Source organism: Hyperoodon ampullatus (assembly GCF_949752795.1).
Source record: "Hyperoodon ampullatus genome assembly, chromosome: 10".
Classification (NCBI taxonomy): domain Eukaryota; kingdom Metazoa; phylum Chordata; class Mammalia; order Artiodactyla; family Ziphiidae; genus Hyperoodon; species Hyperoodon ampullatus.
The window spans coordinates 34,819,811-34,839,763 of NC_136923.1; the positions used below are offsets into that span (position 1 = coordinate 34,819,811).

The following is a 19,953-nucleotide window of genomic DNA, read 5'->3' on the forward strand; positions in this document are numbered from 1 at the left end:
TCAGAATGGGAACTTTCACAAGTTTCTGTAACTGTCATGAGTGCCAAGACCATATCCCCCTTCCTAATTCATCTCTCCTGCCCTACACCAGGGTTTCTCAAGAGTGGCACTATTGACATTTTGAGTCAGATAATTAATTCTTTGTTGTGAGGGGCTGTCCTGTGTGTTGTAAGATGTTTAGCAGCATCTCTGACTTCTAACCACTGGATGCCAATAGCTCTCTCCCATCCCCAGTTGTGACAACCAAAAATGTCTCCAGACACTGCAGTGACCCCTGGGAGGCAAAATCACCCCCAGGTTGAAAACCACTGGTCTAAGTGGAGATCACAGGGATGGGCACTTAAAAGAAACTCTACAACTAATTGTCCATGTCAAGGACCAGAGCAAGAGTGAGGGCAGATGCCTGTGGCAGCAGGGAAGGGAAGCAGGCCAAGGTACGGGGGAAGCAGCAATGGAGGTTGGCGTGAAGAGGGCGCACTCTCATGCTCACCACCAAAGCCCCTCAGCCAGGGTGGGCAGGCATGCGGATATGAAGTTAAATGAGAGGAATGCCAGAAAGTGAACCACTGAAGACCACCAGCCTGCTGCCCCAGCACTAAGCACACTCCTCAGAGAGAGCCAGACGTCTTAGCCAAAAGAGACACCACCACCCAAAGCTGGAGCCCCACCCACCATGCTGGAGACTCGCTCTGTGCCCCATCTTGCACGTGGGCTTTGCATGCACAGTTTAATCCACTGCTCACAACCACATCGCGTCTATTGTTATCTCTGTTGACAAGCAAGGAAACCAAAGCCCAGAGAGACCAAGCGACTTGTCCAGAACCGCACAGCTAGCAAGTGGCAGAGGAAGGCTGCCTGACTCCAAGGTCAGGGCACTTCATCTCTAGCTGAAACAGAGCTCAAAGCCTGACTGGCAAGGAGTGGTGATTTGTCCCCAGGCACTGGTGCTGCAGAGAGCAGCCATCTAACCAACTTGCCATCCATTCTCTTGGCCTCTATTGATCACCTTTCTTCCTTTTCTCTCACTTAATCTCATGTACCTTTTTTTCACCCCAATAGTAAAATTGTGGACACGCTAGCCAAATAAGAAAACTGACTAGAAAAAGATAACAAGCACCCATTATGTAAGTTCCTTCTCATCTTTCTTTTTCAAATCATGTACAATTTTAAACAAAAGCAGGTTCATGTTATAGGTAAAATTTTCTTTGGGGTGCATGAAAGTTTTCCTATCTCCTATTTTGGTTCCTGCCTACTGACTTCCCATTGGCCTGACTGCTGATCTGATTTAATTCTACATCCTCCTTCTCCCCAACCATTGGGGGGTTTTGGGGGGTGTATACAACTTTGCATATTGTTTTTCTTGCTATATTAGTAAATTTCATAGGTATTTTCTATGCCTTTCTGTGAATGGGCTGTCATTTTTTTGTGGTAAACGTAAGTTTGTTTCCTATGTCTGTGAGTCTTTTTCTGTTTTGTATATAGATTCATTTGTATTATTTTTAGACTCCACATATAAGTGATATTATATAGTATTTGACTTTCTCTGTCTGACTTACTTTACTAAGTATAATGTTATCTAGGTCCACCCATACTGCTGCAAATGGCAATATTTCATTTTTTTACAGTCAACATCATCATCACCATTATCATGAATTAATTACAGCTACCATTTTTGAGGTCTTACAATATTCCAGTCCTATGCTCAGCATATATCATGATTTATCTTACCATTAAATGTACACATACACACAAATGATAAGAGATAAATATTTTTTATTATTTTCTCTACTTTGCCTACTGTGGGGAAACTGAGCCTTGAGGAGATCAGCTAACTTGACAAAGGCCAACCTCAGAGCCAGAATTCAAATCCATACTAATCTAACTCCACAACTCAGGCCTCTAATAGTTTCCACTAATTACTGCTCAAATCATTGATAGTTTTGAGCAGGGAAAGTAATCTGATCAGATTTATATTTTATGAAGGTAATGGTAAAAAGGTAACGGTTATCCATTCATTCAGCCTGAGAAAGGCAATGTGTCTGTGATCCTTAGATTTCAGCACTGCCCACTAGCTTTTGAAGAATTCTCCTGTGCAGTGTATGACCTCAAAGCCTTAGTTAAGGAAACAGGTCAAAGTGTACATTCTACATGGGCTGAATGAAGCCTGTGGAATTTTTGTTAGACTGAACAGCGCTGCCCTTAGCACAAAGGATGCCTTTTGCTGACAGAGAGGAGAAATCATCACTTCTTTGTCCTGGGTAGTTTTACGTGAGCACATCCCTGGTGAAAAGTAGCCAGTGAACCCCAGGTTCATCACTCTGGTCAAGGAAAGAGAAGCCAGTTGCTGCTTACCTTTAGCTGTCATATCTGAGTGCCACCAACTGCAGAGGTTAAATTCCACCAGGAACCTAAACAGGAAATGGAAAAGCCCAACGTTACTTGGTCACACACACCCTGAACTGAAGTGACATTCTGTGTTATTCAGCATCACTCACCTCATTTGAAAGAATAACATCATCATCTTGAGATATCAAGGGGGTTGGTTCAGTTACCACTGAATTTTCACTAGGCTTTGTCTTACTTGTGAAAGACTATTTTATCACCAATGCCAGCCAAACCCTGAAATCAGGTTCACCTAGACTCAGGGACTCTTTTGAGAAATATCTGCTTTATAGGCAGAAATTGTTTTCTTGTTATAGTCTGAGTCCATAGTAAAAAGTCAAATTTCAAAGGGCTTCCCCTGCCTTGGTTCAGAAATACAAATGGAATATTCTCTACTTAGGCTATGATCTACACTAAAAGGATGTTTTCAAAATTTACACTGTAACACAAATGTATTCAGTTGTGTGTGTGTGTGTGTGTATGTAGGGCAGGGTGGTGGGGACAGAGAGGACAAACTCCTTTTTATGAAATTATATCACAATGCAACTCCACAAAAATCATAATTTCTCAACTGCTAGTAAAGAATGCAAAAGTAATATAAATCATCCTCTAAATAAATGGAAATAGATCAAAATTCAGTCATTTCCTTCTCAGGCACATGGCTGCTATCCTCTAGCAGCTCACAATCAAAATCTCACTATTACCTGTATTCTCTGATTCTTATGTACATTTAGAACTTACTCCCCACTTGAAGTTATAACTTTGTTAACATAGGTTACATTGAAGCAATAAGGAAGACAATGTCTGTTCATAAAATAGCAAGAAATCTGCCTTAAACTCATAGAACTGGAACCTTAATGGGGAAAATAAGAATAAGAGAGTTTGGTGCAGCTTGAATGATCTGGTTTCCATGCTGGTCCATGGAATTCCTCCTTTCTGTGTGACACAGTGTTTCTGTAATGTGTCCAATATCTCATCTGGAAGTCAAGCCTTTCATCTTTGTGCCATTTCAAGTCTGACCTAAGTCACAGATGCATCCAGCAGGACTGTAATTTGACAGGGTAAACAATTAAATCACACCTGAGAAAGCTCCTGACCCATGACTGCACAGGCCCCCACGCCTGCACATGCCAAGACATCCAAAGTAGCACAGTGGACAGCCTGGCAATTTGTTCTTCTGACCACAGCCCACCCAGGCTGCATTAAAAACAGCCAGACATCTATGTTACATTTAACAGTAACCACAATAAATAAATTTGGTTTGTGTATTGCAAGCTGTTAGTCTGCTAAATGGTGATATAAGGGCATGAGCAGTGACCATGAATAACTTAATAAAAGATAATTTTTTGGACTCAACGTTCAATATTTCGAGATGTTCAATCAGGTTATCGCAGAGTATTATGAATGTAATGGTTATTGGAAGCACAGTCTCCCAATTCACTTTTTAACACAGAAAAGCAATAATATTTTTTTATAAGCAATAATACTTTTTAAAACATGTAGCAAATTGTACTTACAAGACAAGTTCTGTCATTATCCATTTTATTGCAGCAAGGAAGGCATTATAAGGCTGAAGAGAAGAATTCAGTTCATTAAAAACAATGTATCACACACAAAATTTGTAGTTTAACCTAAGGCTTTACAAAAAGACAATGTTATTTTTCTAGAGAGATTGATATCATGTCAAAAAACAGTGAAGCTCTAGCTTAAAGAAGAAAATGGTTGGATACTGTATCCCAAAACTAACATTTTAAAACTTTGAACTCCCCTGTAGTGAGATGTGATTTACAAGTAAAATAAACATGATCTAATACAGGGGTTATCTCTGGGAGGAAAAAGGAAGTTCACCAAATGATGCTTAAACCTTTACTCTCTGGGGGCTAATATTTCACAGCCTAATGCTGAGTGGTTGGAATCATATAACTAATTTCAAATGGTAATTCACAGGGCTGCCTCTTGGAAAGGTGATTCCCTGTTCTCTATCACTGTATGTCATTCATTGAAATAAGCAAAAATTTCACATGCTTGATTTTAATGCCGCCCATGAATTATGTAGGATTTAAGCTGCGTTTTCTCACACTTACATATTCAGACTTGAAAAAAATGATAACCATATAAATATGTGATTTTATCCTTGCAGAAAATCCCCTTCACTCTATAAAAGAAGGCATTGACGGGCTAATCTTTATTTCAGAATATTTTAATTAAAAAAAGCAGTGGGGGCTTCCCTGGTGGCGCAGTGGTTGAAAGTCTGCCTGCCGATGCAGGGGACACGGGTTCGTGCCCCGGTCTGGGAGGATCCCACATGCCGCGGAGCGGCTGGGCCCGTGAGCCATGGCTGCTGAGCCTGCGCATCCGGAGCCTGTGCTCCACAACGGGAGAGGCCACAACAGTGAGAGGCCCATGTACCGCAAAAAAAAAAAAAAAAAAAAAAAAAAAAAAGCAGTGGGATTGTTTACTCTGTGATATTTCCTATGTGGATAATTCAATTTCCTGAATTCTGGAAAATACAAAGTCTCCGCCTCAGTCGCTTCTTTGTACCTAGGTATGCTGGATATGTGAGCGGTGGGTGGACCTGAGAGACAGGTAATGACGTTGGCAAAGCCCAAGCCCCAAGTTGCAGGTCCAGACAAATCTCAGAACCTTCTGTGGTTGTCTTTAGGTAGCAGGGAATTGAAATGCCCAATCCTGGTTTCTGATGTGATGGCTGCTTAATCCTACCTTCTAAGCATTTTGATGATAAGGACTAGAGCTAGGAATGGGAGGATTATCCAGTTTCAAATAAAACAAGGACAAATTTATATACCCCTGACCATTCTTAAAATTTGCCTATTCAAGCCAGTAAGCAAATGTACAGAACACAACAACAATCCACTGGGGTTACTCCCAGCCCACCCAGATTTCAGACTAAATCTCTTGCTCTGATTGAGTGTGTCCTCATCATTCCGTGAATTACAGGGCTTTCAGGGTCAGATAAGGATGTGAACTTTTAACTATTTCCTAAAACCAAATGTAGCCATGCAATCCTGTGGTTCTGCCATTACACTTCTTATGGCTTGAAAAATAACCATCTTTCTTTCAAAAGGACCAAGGAAGGTCAGACCATAGGACAGTTTTGTGTCTTTGTACCTGCCAGGATGGGTAGTGACATTTCAGTGGTCCTCCATAGTGTGGGAGGAGAGAATGAATAAATGGATTAAGGAAGGAAGAGAGGGAGGCACAGGGGCATCTCACCCTGAGGCCCGGGGCGGGGCCGGGGTGGGGGGGTGGGGGGGTTTTGGCGTTGGCAGTGGGAGGAGGATACTCAAGCATTCCCTGCCAGATGCTGGCTCAATGCAGGGTAAACAAAGGGATTATGTAAATACGGGATTAAAAAATTTTAATGCACATTAGCATTCAGAAGGGTAAAGCCATTGAGCTCTTAAGCCTAATGATAAAAACATATCTTGGGAACATTTTAAGTCTGGAAATACTCATGCTAAGGCTAGGGAAGCTGGGTTTGGAAATATGTGTTGATTCTCACTAAAAAGTGGTATTTTTCAAATCGACCCATTTTTAGTTCCTAGTTGCCTCTCAGAAATGTCCCAGCTCAGAATCATTCCTTGCTCCCTTAGTGTAGGAGAACCGTGTTAAATATTTGGTTTTTAAATAATCCCCTTGCAAGATCTTACATCTGTAAATGAGAAGGTGTATATTTATATTTTAAAACCAAAATGGCTCTTAAATTTTGTGTTTCAAACCAAACTTTAGGTTGATTTTTTGGAATTTACAAAATGATAACATGTAAGGGTTATATTTATACCCATATGCCAGACTATGTTGAAGTATCTGTATCTGTTTTTTCTGTGCTTTCAAGTTATTGGTGACCAAATTTATATTGCTTGCACATCGTAAATTATATTTTTAAACTGGGGGTAAATTGTCACAGTTAATTTCTGGTGATATGAAAGCCAGTTTCTAATGATACAAAGCTATGTTGATTGATCCTCAACTGTGACATCATGGATGGAATCAGCTCCAGGGAAAATGATGTTAAAAGCAGCAGCATGATTAGAGTAGAGAATCTCTGATCAAAATGTGAATTTGGGCATAGGCTAACAGCTTTATTACAAACTAAAAGGAAGGTTTCTGTTGAACCAAACCAAATTCTCTTTTATTTGAGAATGAGGGAATCGACAAAACTTCTCCCCTTTTCTATCCATCAAAAGGAGGGGAGGTTGCTGCATTAATCCATCAAATACTTTAGACCTGTTTATCATTCACACAGTCACTGGATTTGGGTTTAAACAGAAGTGATTTTCTTGACTTGACACATTTAAATATTCATGTGTTTTGAAACAGATAAACTTGATGATTCCAAAGAAAAAGATATGCTCACATGCAGGGACAGATAAAAACATGCAGTTGTTTTCTGAGTGACTGCACTGTACTTACATCCAGTAGACCATGGGCACCATCGCTGCTCTCCTTGTTGGCCCTGCACATGGCTTGATAGTCATAAAGGGTAACTCTATAGAAGAGAATGGAAAGGAGCTTCACTACATGGGAAAACACGAGAACCAAATGATGCTGTGGACCAACCAGCAAGGTGAACAGTCACTAACACCACCAGCCAGTGCAGCAGTGACAAACACAAGTCAAGGCAGGCCTAACAAGGGTGACAAGCAAGGGACACAGCAAAGTCCAGGACTGGAGACACAGTCAGGTCACACTTGGAACTTAAAGAATAAAGAGAATAAAGGTATCGTTGGGATGGAGAGTTGGGAGAAGAAACCCCCCAACTTGACCAAATAGTCATTTTGGTTTGAACAATGATGACTTGCATGGACCAGGATACTCCAAAGAAATATGCTCTTTTAAATTGAGTTCTGGGCCCCTGATGAAATCCACATGGACCATGTCTGCAAGGTCAAGGAGAGCTGGGAAGGGCCACTTTGAGTTAAGAAATGGCAGGATCCTCTGTCTCTTTTAAGCACTAGGAAATAGGCTTGGACCAAGATAAAGCTAGCACTTTGACAATTTGTTGGAAACCAGCTGGCTCATTGGTTGTTAACCCCCCTTCCATTACCACCACCATGGTAGTGAATATATGTATACTCACTACTAAGTATGCTTTCGAAAACAGTGCAGTTTATGAAACAGGAAAATGGACATCTTTTTCTCCCTTGGTGATAAAAATACAGCTCTCCTCCCAGTTATGATCTTTACTCATTTGCAAAGATGTTTTACTTTATAATTTTTACAGATATTTTAGTTTCCTATTAACACCTTTACAAAGTAAAAAAGAATGGCAATTTCCAGCAGCAAGTTAAGAGCTTTTAGATGGAGCGAACACCTTATCCCAAAGGAGACATGCATTTCGTCCCTCCCCCAAGCTCCTCTTCCCACTATTCCTGGCCCCCCAAAGGAGAGACACTTAAAGTCCAGCCTGAGTTATGTTAACAGCTGCCAGATGACATGTTAATACTGTGATACATGAACTTCTAAATGACTGGAAGGAATTCTCCCTACAGGAATATCTTTCTGAAATAATACAGTGAGTAATGTGAAGCATACTTAACACTGTGCTGGAAATGTACACTAGAATATAAGTTCCATGCTGCAGGACTGGGGTTGGATCTGTTTCACACCTAGCACAGCACCCAGTATGGAGAAGGTATTCCAATTTAAAAGGTTGAATGCATGAATGACTGCCTGATTGCATGAATCTTGAATAGTCTATAACACAGCTGAGACTGAAGAGGTCAACTGCAAAATGTGATGTGAAGGCTTTCTCCTCTAGACAATAAATTAGAGATATCACACACACGGATTAAACCAAAGAGCATCTATGGGCACCAAGCAGAAAACTGGCCACTTGACCAAATTGAGATGGAAACCAGCTCCTGACCAGCACCACACAGGCATCATAGGCAGCAAAGCCCAAGAGTGTACCAGTGTCACACAATCTCCTGGCAAGTCCCCCAAAGCCCCTTCCTCTTCAGGACATTTCTAGTCTTGCTGACTGTCCTCTGGCTTTTTTCCTCCCAGCAGATGCAAGCAGAACCAGTGTATACTGACACAGAAATGAAGCCTATGAACCAGCCAAGTGTCTGGCTCAGGGAACTCCCTGAACAAACTTCTCACAGAAACGCTCATCATTGATGCAGCCCTGACACGAATTCAGCCACAAAATCAACTGCAGGCTAGGATGGACAAGTCTAATTGGCCCCTGACTGGCCTACCACGCCACAGTCTGCATCCTCAACAGGGGATTTTGGCAGGTGCCCTGGAAGGGCTTTCTAGGATTCGACAAGAATTATTATTAGCTTTTTCCTTTTCCTACTGCCCAACTCTATCTCTGCAGCTGGAATTTGAGTCAGAGCTGGTGAGAGGCAGCATGGGTTGAGTGGAACTTGAGTGTGTTTGGGGTCTTGTAGACATGGATGCAGTGTGGCCTTGGCTTAAAAGGTTGGTTCTGCCATTTATAATAGCAGGTTGCTTACTTCTGAGGCTTTATTTTTTCATTTATAAAGTGACTTCCAGAGATGTTCTCAGATTTAACTAATCAGTCATGTGGAAGTATACTGAAATATACTATGCAATGTGCTAGCCTTGTTATGACCGAAGGCCTAATTTTGTTCTTTGCTAGATTTTGGACTCTTAAAGCTACACTATTCCCAAAGGCCCAAGTGACTGGTAGTGTGACTTAATGATTAGCAAGCTAGCTTTGAAATCAGTGACCTGAGCTCAAATCCTAACTCACCCATTTATTACAATTCTTTTTAACCCTCTTTGTGCCTCAGTTTCCTCATCTGTAAAATAGTGAGAATAATGGCTGCCTTATTGGGTGGTCGTGAGGATTAAATGAGATTATACACATGTACTGCCTTTAGCACAGTGCCTAGTACAGAGGAAGCATTCAACAGAAGGCAGGGCTGCAGGTGCTGTTATAATTTATTAGTCTGGTTTTCACTGCCATTATTAATTAATGGGGGTGGTGTTAAATGCATTGGGAATTGACTCAGGCTTTACCCAGCTGGCTGGAGGATGGGTAGGCCTCCTGGTCTTCTTAGCTCATTGGCATATATGATGCAATGTAAAATTCACACTTCTTACTGAAGTAACAGACTCCTTCAGAAGTCATGCTGGGGTTATCAGCAGATGATGCGGCAACTTCTGTCCATGAGCTTCATAGCTGAGGACAGGGTAACAACAGCTAATGTCTACTGAAGTCTATTTAGCAACGGTGAGCAAGGTACTTTTCTAATAAGCATGTCCCTACAGGAGAGATTCTAATCATCCCCATTTCACACAGGGGCAAACCAAGTATCGGCTAGCCTAAAAATGTGCCCAAGTTCACACACCTAACAAGTGGCAGAGCCAGAATTAGATGGGGGCCATGCTGAGTCCACCCCACTCTGCCCTCTGCTCAGTAGCAGATTCTGACAGGTCCTAGGAAATGCTTAGAATTCAGCCCTGTGCCCCATCCCAGAGTCTTATTGGAATGTCACAGGGAATGCTACCCAAGATAAGGTCTCATAATCAATATCCAGAATCAACTTCCAACCCAAGCTGAGGTGCTGTGATGGGGTCACCAGACCAGGCTGGACTAGCTGGCCAGGCTAGTGAGAGCCTCTTGCCATGGTAACCACCATGACAAACAGATGGCTGGAAGCTCAGGATTCTCCTTGAATCATTTTTAAAGGCTCCAGTTTACTTGTTGGGTCCAAACTCAATTGCTCTAGGGCAGCTTCCAGGCCAGGGTTCCTGCCTTTCATTTCACAAATAAGCTTTCCTGATCTGATTGCCACTGAGGAGGTTACAAAACAAACCTTCTCTCTCTTCTCCATGCTTAGACAGCTTTAACTAGATGTTGCAGAGACTTCCAGATTGTTGCCCTTTTTGAAGTGATTTTGTTACTGTTTTAAATAACTCCATTTTGTGGCTACCTGTATCCTGTTCGGCTGATTATAGTTAAAGAACATGATAATTGCCTGCTTTCTTTCGGGTCTAAAATAAGCCCCGAGCGTAGTGCCCAGCCCAAGATTGCTGCTGCACTGCTGCACTCAGCAGCAGGAGTTTATTCTTATTACAGATAACATGCCTTAATCCCCATGACATCACCACCAGGCCACTGCAACCGTGGGCTGCTGGGGAGACCTTATCATTAACATCTCTGTGCTCCCCAGATGGGTCTCTTTGAAACTTTGACAGAAGGCAGATACAGTCTCTGAAGAAGAAACCCAAAGCAATGCAAACCAAGCAAGGGCAACCCTATGTATCCTGTACTAGGTAGAGTCTTGGGTGTCAGGCTCGTGACATTAGGAATTGCTTAAATCCATTTTGCTGATTCTGCTCTTTTCCAACTAGACAAAAATCACGACCAAGAAAAAGATTTCTTCTAAAAATTAGAAGGTTGAATTTCAAAGGCATGAGTTCAGCTAATTTAAGCTGATTAGTAACGGTGGGGACCAGCATTTATTAAACACCTACTTTGTGCCCACGAGGCCAGGTATATTACCTGCAATGACTCTAACTCACTTTGGCTAAAAATTTGCCTCAAAACCAGTCTTGAAACAGCTTAATGTTTGCAAATATGGCCCTAAAACAGGACAGGGAGGCATCTGACACAGAGACCCACTGAGGGACATATTAAAGCAATTTTGAATCAAAAAGTAGGAGAAGCAAAAGTGACTCACTAGGGTAGCATGTAAAAACATGTATCTTTTTTGAGCTATAAAATGTGTTCTCTGGGGCAGTTTTCAACTTGCAAGTGTCAGGGCATGGAGCAAGAACATAGGAAATTCTAAACAAAGGGATTGTCACCATGGGAAGTTTACTCATTCATACATCTTAGACAGCCATGAGAATGGAAAGCTCAGTCTATTCCATCTGAATACAAATAGCAGATCCAGAAGGAGCTCTCCCGTCTCTCCTTTTTGCCTTGGTGGCCATCTCATCCCATAGCATCTTTTTACAGAGATTGTACTGTTCTTTATGATCAACACAGCACATCTAACACAGCAGAGGTGGTGAGTTGAAGCTGCCTTTGAACGCTCTGATGGAAAATCACTAAAACAAATCTAGTTAATGAGCACCCATCATTAGAAGAGAATAAGTGCCATAAGGCTGCACCAGCTGGAAGCCCAGCACATAGGGTATTGGGGCTACTCAGGGTCCAGTGAAGAACCCTGAGAGGGGAGCCTCACTCATTCTATAGATTAAGCAGATCTATCAGCCCCAAATGCTTTTCATCAACAGGTGCTGAGACTATAAAAAGAAACAAAGTTGCAGATACTGACCACATCAACATCTCACCCAGGTAATAAAAGCAGTAACAATAAGAAATAATCGATTACTTTCTGCCAGTCAGGTATTATCTCTGATGTCAAGGGCATGGAGAGGAAACTAAGGCTCAGGAGGTGAAGTCACTGTGGCTCTCCCAGCCAAATTTGCTTCAATCCTGTGGCACAGGATAACATGCACAGGTGCCTAGTAGGTGCACCTAGCCAGTGGCTTGTCTGCCCATTCAACTGCGCCTTGCATGAATATTAGCTTTCCTTGTTAAACTGAAGGGGAAAATGCAATTATGATTAATCCCATGTAGAAAAGGCTAAATTTCTTTTGCTTTTTTCTTTGAGTGAGATATAGAAGGAAACGGCTAAATTCTGCTTGGGGAATGAGTGAATGCAAAACCCACTTGAGGCAGGAAACTTGGATGCTAGAGGAGCATCCTTGGGCTCTGCCCAATGCCTGGCGCCATGTGTACATTTCACAACAACTGCACCATGGTAATGCCTGAGTTGCGCTTAGCACAGTGTGGGGCATGCAACTGAGGCTCAGGATGTTAGAACCTAGGGATGTTGGTGTTGCCAGTGTCATTACTATTAGTCAAACCCAATAGGTGTTATCGAGTGCTCCTGCTGTCATTGCCTGGGGTCAGACATCATTGACAGATGCATTAGATGGTGGCTATGACCATTTGTGTTCAGGACTGCACAGGCATGTGGGGTGTGCAGAAAACTAGGAGTTAGGAATATAGCCTCATCTCTGGAAGGGTTTCAAAGTGGATGTCACAGGAAGCAGGATTCAATAGTTCGAGGTGGTCTGAAGCAAACTGGGGCATGATGGATGTGGCAGAGGCTATCATAGTCTCCCGACAGCCATTCTCCTCTTGCAATGAGCAGAACACCGACTTTTTGATATGCACATTTCCCAGGTTCTTTTGTAGGTAGGTGAGGCCATGTGATTAAGCAGAAGTATTATATGGAAGCAAAAGTATTGTATGGGAGTAAGTACTTAAATAAAGAAAGAAATTTTAAAAAGAAATTTTACTTGGCCTTTTGGACGTCCTAGAATCCTCCTGCCAGCCTAGTTTGCAGAACTAATGGCTGCAGCTCAGCAGCTATCTTGGATCATGAGGTAATCTTGAGTTTAAAAGCCAACTTAGAAGGAGGCAAAGAAAAAAAAGATGTGGTCATGTGTCCATGATGACAACATGAGGCCCCCAAATAAGTATTTTCATACTTCCTTCACATAAAAGAGAAAAAGACTCCTATGTTCTTTCACACTTTGTTATTTTAGAATTTCCTATTATTTCTAGTAGAACCAACTACTAACCAATACATTGGACTTCAAGTTTGAAAGACTTTTACTTTCTCTCAAAGCAAAACAAGCATGAATATGAACAAATATCCCTGCAGAGAATACTTTAGTCTTCTCCAACTATGGGAAAAGATGAGTGGTGACCAGGAAAACATGGTCTAGAATCTAGAATCCAAGAGACACGAGTTCAAATTCCATCTCCCCACACACTACTGTGGATGAATTTGAGCAAGTTACTAAAATGCTTGAAGCCTCCACTTGCAGTTCCTCTTTTGTCAAATGGCAATAATGATAGTAGGTATTTCATGGATTTGCCATGAGGATTAATTAAGGTAATGCATGCAAACTGCTTGGAATAATGCCTTGCCTGTACAGTTGACCCTTGAACAATGTAGGGGTTAGGGAGCTGACCCTCTATGTAGTCGAAAATCCTAGTACAATTTGCCCTCTGTAAACACAGTTTCTTCATATCCACGGTTCTGTATCCACAGATGCAACCAACCACAGACCATGTAGCACTTCAGTACTTACTATTTAAAAAATCCGTGTATAAGTGGACCCCCACAGTTCAAACCTGTGTTGTTCAAGGGTCAACTGCAATTAGTATTCAATAAATGAGACCTGTTGCTATTATGATGTAGATGATGGTGGCTATTGTTATTGTTGTAATTGGGGATCCTCAAGCAGCAGCTTTAGGGTTTTAAAGAGCAGTCTATTGGAATCCCCATGTTTCTGCATTCCAGAAAGTTTGGCCCAGAAACACACTTGTCCAAGCCAATCCGTCTTCTTGTTCCCTTCAATGCCACCTCTGACAAAGCATACTTCAGTGGACACAGTCAGGTCAACAGGAAGCCAAGAAGCCATTACATTCCTTACATGAGTTGTTGAGTATTAGACATCGGTGGAGCAGTCGGCATTAGAGCAGCCATCCAAACATAACAGACTTCTCCTCTAACACTCTCTGGATTCCAAGGCCAGGGCATTCGCTGAAATGTAACGCAATCACCAAAGACAGGGAAAGCTCCAGTCACCCGCCATGGAGCCAGTGCAGTTCCATCATATGGAGACAGGGGTAGAAATGGTCCAAGTCTTGAATCCTACCTGACGACTCACCTTTTTAGAAAGGCAATTTAGAAGGAGCTGCCACAGGGAATTCTACACAAGTTGACTATGTTAATGAATGTGTAGGGGGTGAGGTGAGGAGGACGTTCACCAGGCCCCGAAGGGAAAATACGAACGGCCTTGGAGGGGTGAAAGCTCAGGCATGCTGCGCCTCACACATAAAACAAACAAAACAGAACAAAACGGAAAAGACACAACCAAGAGGGATAGGAATTCTCAGTAGCTCCCAAAGCAAAAACAAATTATTAGCAAGCAGTTCATTTCTCTTCAAGTCAAGGGCCAGGTGTGCCCCATGGGTCTTTCCTTCCTCGAGCTTACTTAAATACACAAAGAACAAGGGAAGACCCTTTGGCAGAAACCACAAGGATGTTTGGTAAAAACATGCATTATTCCACTTAACCCTCACTGCAGGTATGAAAATCACTCTTTCAATTTCATTTTGCTGCAGAGAAAACTGAAATTATGGAGTTAAAGTTGCCAAAAGTCAGGCAACTTTGAAGTTGGGCAGCACCTAGACTGGCACCTGGTGCATTTAACTTAGTGTTTCTTGACCCTGACTGCACCTGAGAATCACATGGATGCTTTTAAAAAGCATAAATGCCTGGGCTCCATCCCCAGACAAATCTAATATGAATCTCTTGGGATACAGCTGGAGCATGGGTGTGTTTTAAGACCTCGCCATGGGTGCTAGCTGAGTCCAGGCCCACAGGCCCACCCCCAACACTATGACTGCTGTACAGTAACTACCTTTTGGGGGTCATTGGTGATTTTAAAAAGAAGAGAAGAGAGGAGCACTGGGAAGATGGCGGAAGAGTAAGACGCGGAGATCACCTTCCTCCCCACAGATACATCAGAAATTCATCTACACGTGGAACAACTCCAACAGAACACCTACTGAACGCTGACAGAAGACCTCAGACCCCCCAAAAGGCAAGAAACTCCCCACATACCTGGGTAGGTCAAAAGAAAAAAAGAATAAACAGAGACAATAGGATATGGACGGGACCTGCACCAGTGGGAGGGAGCCGTGAAGGAGGGAAGGTTTCTACACACTACAAGCCCCTTCGAGGGCGGAGACTGCAGGTGGCGGAGGGGGAAAGCTTCGGAGTAGCGGAGGAGAGCACAGCAACAGGGGTGTGGAGGGCAAAGCAGAGAGATTTTGGCACAGAGGATCGGTGCCCTCAGGCACACACCAGCCCGAGAGACTTGTCTGCTCGGCCGCCAGGGCGGGCGGGGCTGGGAGCTGAGGCTCGGGTATCGGCTTTCAGTCGGAGCGCAGGGAGAGGTCTGGGGCTGGCGGCAGGAAGAGACCCTGAAGGGGTTAGTGCTAGCCCGGAGGGAGTCCGGGGAAAGGGTCTGGAGCTACCGGAGAGGCAAGAGACTTTTTTCCCTTTTGTTGCCTGGTGCGCGAGGAGAGGGCATTCCCCTCCCTCCCCTCTGCCTGAGTGAGCCAGAGCCCCCGAATCAGCGGCTCCTTTAAACCCGTCCTGTCTGAGCGAAGAACGGACGCCCTCCGGCGACCTACGCGCAGAGGCGGGGCCAGGTCCAAGGCTGAGACCCGGGAGCTGTGAGAGCAGAGACAGGGAAATCTCTCTGTGCAGCCTCCGAGGCAGCGGATTAAAGCTCCACGGTCCATTTGATGTGCCCTGCGTCTGTGGAGTGCATGAATGGACAGCGAATCATCCCAAATTGAGGAAGTGGTCCTTGAGGACAAGATTTAAGACTTTCCCCCCCTTTTTTTCCCTCTTTTTACAACGAATTATCTCAAATTAAGGAGGTGGACTTAGCAAGATTTCAGACTTTTCGCCCTTTTCCTCTTTTTACAACGAATTATCCCAAATCGAGGAGGTGGACTTGGAGAGCAAGATTTTTGATTTTCCCCCCTGCTCTCTTTTTGTGAATGTGTATGTGTAATCTTCTGTGTAAGATTCTCTCTGTATAGCTTTGCTTCCACCATATGTCCCAGGGTTCTTTCGGTCCGTGTTTTTTTTCAATAATTACTTTTTAATTTTAATAACGCTACTATATTTCATACTTTATTCTATTTTACTTTACCTGCTCTTTCTTTTTTTCCTCCCTTCCCTTCCTCCCTCCCTCCCTCCGCTCCTCCTTTCCTTCTTTCTTTTTCTTTCCTCCATCCCTCCCTCCCTCCCACCCTTCTTCTTTCCACTTTCTTTTTCTTTCCTTCCTCCCTCCCTCCCCCCTGTCTTTCTTTCTTTCTTTCCTTCCTCCCTCCCTCCCTCTCTTCTTCCATTCACTCTTCCTTTTGCTTTCATTCCTCCCTCCCTCCCTCCTTTCTTTCCTTTCTTTCCATCCTTCCTCCCTCCCTCCTTTCTTTCTTTCTTCCTTCCTTCCTTCCTTACTTCCCTTCTTCCTTTCTTTCAATCTCTCTTTCTTTCTTCTACTAATTATTTCTTTCTACTTTTTCTCACTGTTATTCTGAGCCGGGTGGATGAAAGGCTCTTGGTGCTGCAGCCAGGAGTTAGTGCTGTGCCTCTGAAGTGGGAGAGCCAACTTCAGGACACGGGTCCACAAGAGACCTCCCAGCTCCACATAATATCAAGCAGCGAAAATCTCCCAGGGATCTCCATCTCAACACCAGCACCCAGCTTCAGTCAACGACCAGCAAGCTACAGTGCTGGTCACCCTATGCCAAGCAACTAGCAAGGCAGGAACACAACCCCACCCATTAGCAGAGAGGATACCTAAAAACATAATAAGGCCACAGGCACCCCAAAACACACCACCAGACGTGGACCTGTCCACCAGAAAGACAAGATCGAGCTTCAACCACCAGAACACAGGCATTAGTCCCCCCCACCCGGAAGCCTACACAACCTACTGAAACAACCTTAGCCACGGGGGACAGACACCAAAAACAACGGGAACTACGAATCTGCAGCCTGCAAAAAGGAGACCCCAAACACAGTAACATAAGCAAAATGAGAAAGCAGAAAAACACACAGCAGGTGAAGGAGCAAGATAAAAACCTACCAGACCTAACAAATGAAGAGGTAATAGGCAGTCTACCTGAAAAAGAATTCAGAATAATGATAGTAAAGCTGATCCAAGATTCTATTTCCCAGATCCAAAATCTTGGAAATAGAATAGACAATATGCAAGAAACAGTTAACAAGGACCTAGAAGAACTAAAGATGAATCAAGCATCGATTAAAAACACAATAAATGAAATGAAAAATACTCTAGATGGGATCAATAGCAGAATAACTGAGGCAGAAGAACGGATAAGTGAGGTGGAAGATAAAATAGTGGAAATAACTGATGCAGAGAAAAATAAAGAAAAAAGAATGAAAAGAACAGAGGACAGTCTCAGAGACCTCTGGGACAACATTAAACGCACCAACATTCGAATTATAGGGGTTCCAGAAGAAGAAGAGAAAAAGAAAGGGACTGAGAAAATATTTGAAGAGATTATAGTTGAAAACTTCCCTAATATGGGAAAGGAAATAGTTAATCAAGTCCAGGAGGCACAGAGAGTCCCATACAGAATAAATCCAAGAAGAAATACGCCAAGACACATATTAATCAAACTGTCAAAAATTAAACACAAAGAAATCATATTAAAAGCAGCAAGGGAAAAACAACAAATAACACACAAGGGAATCCCCATCAGGTTAACAGCTGATCTCTCAGCAGAAACTCTACAAGCCAGAAGGGAGTGGCAGGACATAATTAAAGTGATGAAGGAGAGAAACCTGCAACCAAGATTACTCTACCCAGCAAGGATCTCATTCAGATTTGATGGAGAAATTAAAACCTTTACAGACAAGCAAAAGCTGAGAGAGTTCAGCACCACCAAACCAGCTTTACAACAAATGCTAAAGGAACTTCTCTAGGCAAGAAACACAACAGAAGGACTATACCTACAATAACGAACCCAAAGCCATTAAGGAAATGGGAATAGGAACATACATATCAATAATTACCTTAAATGTAAATGGACTAAATGCTCCCACCAAAAGACACAGAGTGGCTGAATGGATACAAAAACAAGACCCATATATATGCTGTCTACAAGAGACCCACTTCAGACCTAGAGACACATACAGATTGAAAGTAAGGGGATGGAAAAAGATATTCCATGCAAATGGAAATCAAAAGAAAGCTGGAGTAGCAATTCTTATATCAGACAAAATAGACTTTAAAATAAAGACTATTAGAAGAGACAAAGAAGGACACTACATAACGATAAAGGGATCGATCCAAGAAGAAGATATAACAATTGTAAATATTTATGCACCCAACATAGGAGCACCTCAATACATAAGGCAAATACTAACAGCCATAAAAGGGGAAATCGACAGTAACACAATCATAGTAGGGGACTTTAACACCCCACTTTCACCAATGGACAGATCATCCAAAATGAAAATAAATAAGGAAACACAAGCTTTAAATGATACATTAAACAAGATGGACTTAATTGATATTTATAGGACATTCCACCCAAAAACAACAGAATACACATTTTTCTCAAGTGCTCATGGAACATTCTCCAGGATAGATCATATCTTGGGTCACAAATCAAGCCTTGGTAAATTTAAGAAAATTGAAATTGTATCAAGTATCTTTTCCGACCACAATGCTATGAGACTAGACATCAATTACAGGAAAAGATCTGTAAAAAATACAAACACATGGAGGCTAAACAATACACTACTCAATAATGAAGTGATCACTGAAGAAATCAAAGAGGAAATTAAGAAATACTTAGAAACAAATGACAATGGAGACACGACGACCCAAAACCTATGGGACGCAGCAAAAGCAGTTCTAAGGGGGAAGTTTATAGCAATACAATCCCACCTTAAGAAACAGGAAACATTTCGAGTAAACAACCTGACCCTGCACCTAAAGCAATTAGAGAAAGAAGAACAAAAAACCCCCAAAGTTAGCAGAAGGAAAGAAATCATAAAGATCAGATCAGAAATAAATGAAAAAGAAATGAAGGAAACGATAGCAAAGATCAACCAAACTAAAAGCTGGTTCTTTGAGAAGATAAACAAAATTGACAAACCATTAGCCAGACTCATCAAGAAAAGAAGGGAGAAGACTCAAATCAGTAGAATTAGAAATGAAAAAGGACAAGTAACAACTGACACTGCAGAAATACAAAAGATCATGAGAGATTACTATAAGCAACTCTATGCCAATAAAATGGACAACCTGGAAGAAATGGACAAATTCTTAGAAATGCACAACCTACCAAGACTGACTCAGGAAGAAATAGAAAATATGAATAGACCAATCACAAGCACTGAAATTGAAACTGTGATTAAAAATCTTCCATCAAACAAAAGCCCAGGACCAGATGGCTTCACAGGCGAATTCTATCAAACATTTAGAGAAGAGCTAACACCCATCCTTCTCAAACTCTTCCAAACAATATCAGAGGAAGGAACACTCCCAAACTCATTCTACGAGGCCACCATCACCTTGATACCAAAACCAGGCAAGGATGTCACAAAGAAAGAAAACTACAGGCCAATATCACTGATGAACATAGATGCAAAAATCCTCAACAAAATACTAGCAAACAGAATCCAACAGCACATTAAAAGGATCATATACCATGATCAAGTGGGGTTTATTCCAGGAATGCAAGGATTCTTCAATATACGCAAATCAATCAATGTGATACACCATATTAACAAGTTGAAGGAGAAAAACCATATGATCATCTCAATAGATGCAGAGAAAGCTTTCGACAAAATTCAACACCCATTTATGATAAAAACCCTGCAGAAAGTAGGCATAGAGGGAACTTTACTCAACATAATAAAGGCCATATATGACAAACCCACAGCCAACATTGTCCTCAATGGTGAAAAACTGAAACCA

General features: G+C 42.3%; 1 protein-coding gene across 1 annotated transcript in view; it reads right to left on the bottom strand.

Moving 5' to 3' along the window:
- Nucleotides 1-19,953, bottom strand: part of CACNA2D3 (calcium voltage-gated channel auxiliary subunit alpha2delta 3) — a gene marked incomplete at both ends in the record, with an annotated part of 803,480 nt that overhangs the window by 54,126 nt on the left and 729,401 nt on the right. Inside the window, 3 exons of the mRNA XM_079712407.1 lie at nt 2,353-2,408; nt 3,900-3,952; nt 6,817-6,892. Of these exons, the coding sequence (XP_079568533.1) occupies nt 2,353-2,408; nt 3,900-3,952; nt 6,817-6,892 (185 nt within the window). The remainder of the gene's footprint in view (nt 1-2,352; nt 2,409-3,899; nt 3,953-6,816; nt 6,893-19,953) is intronic.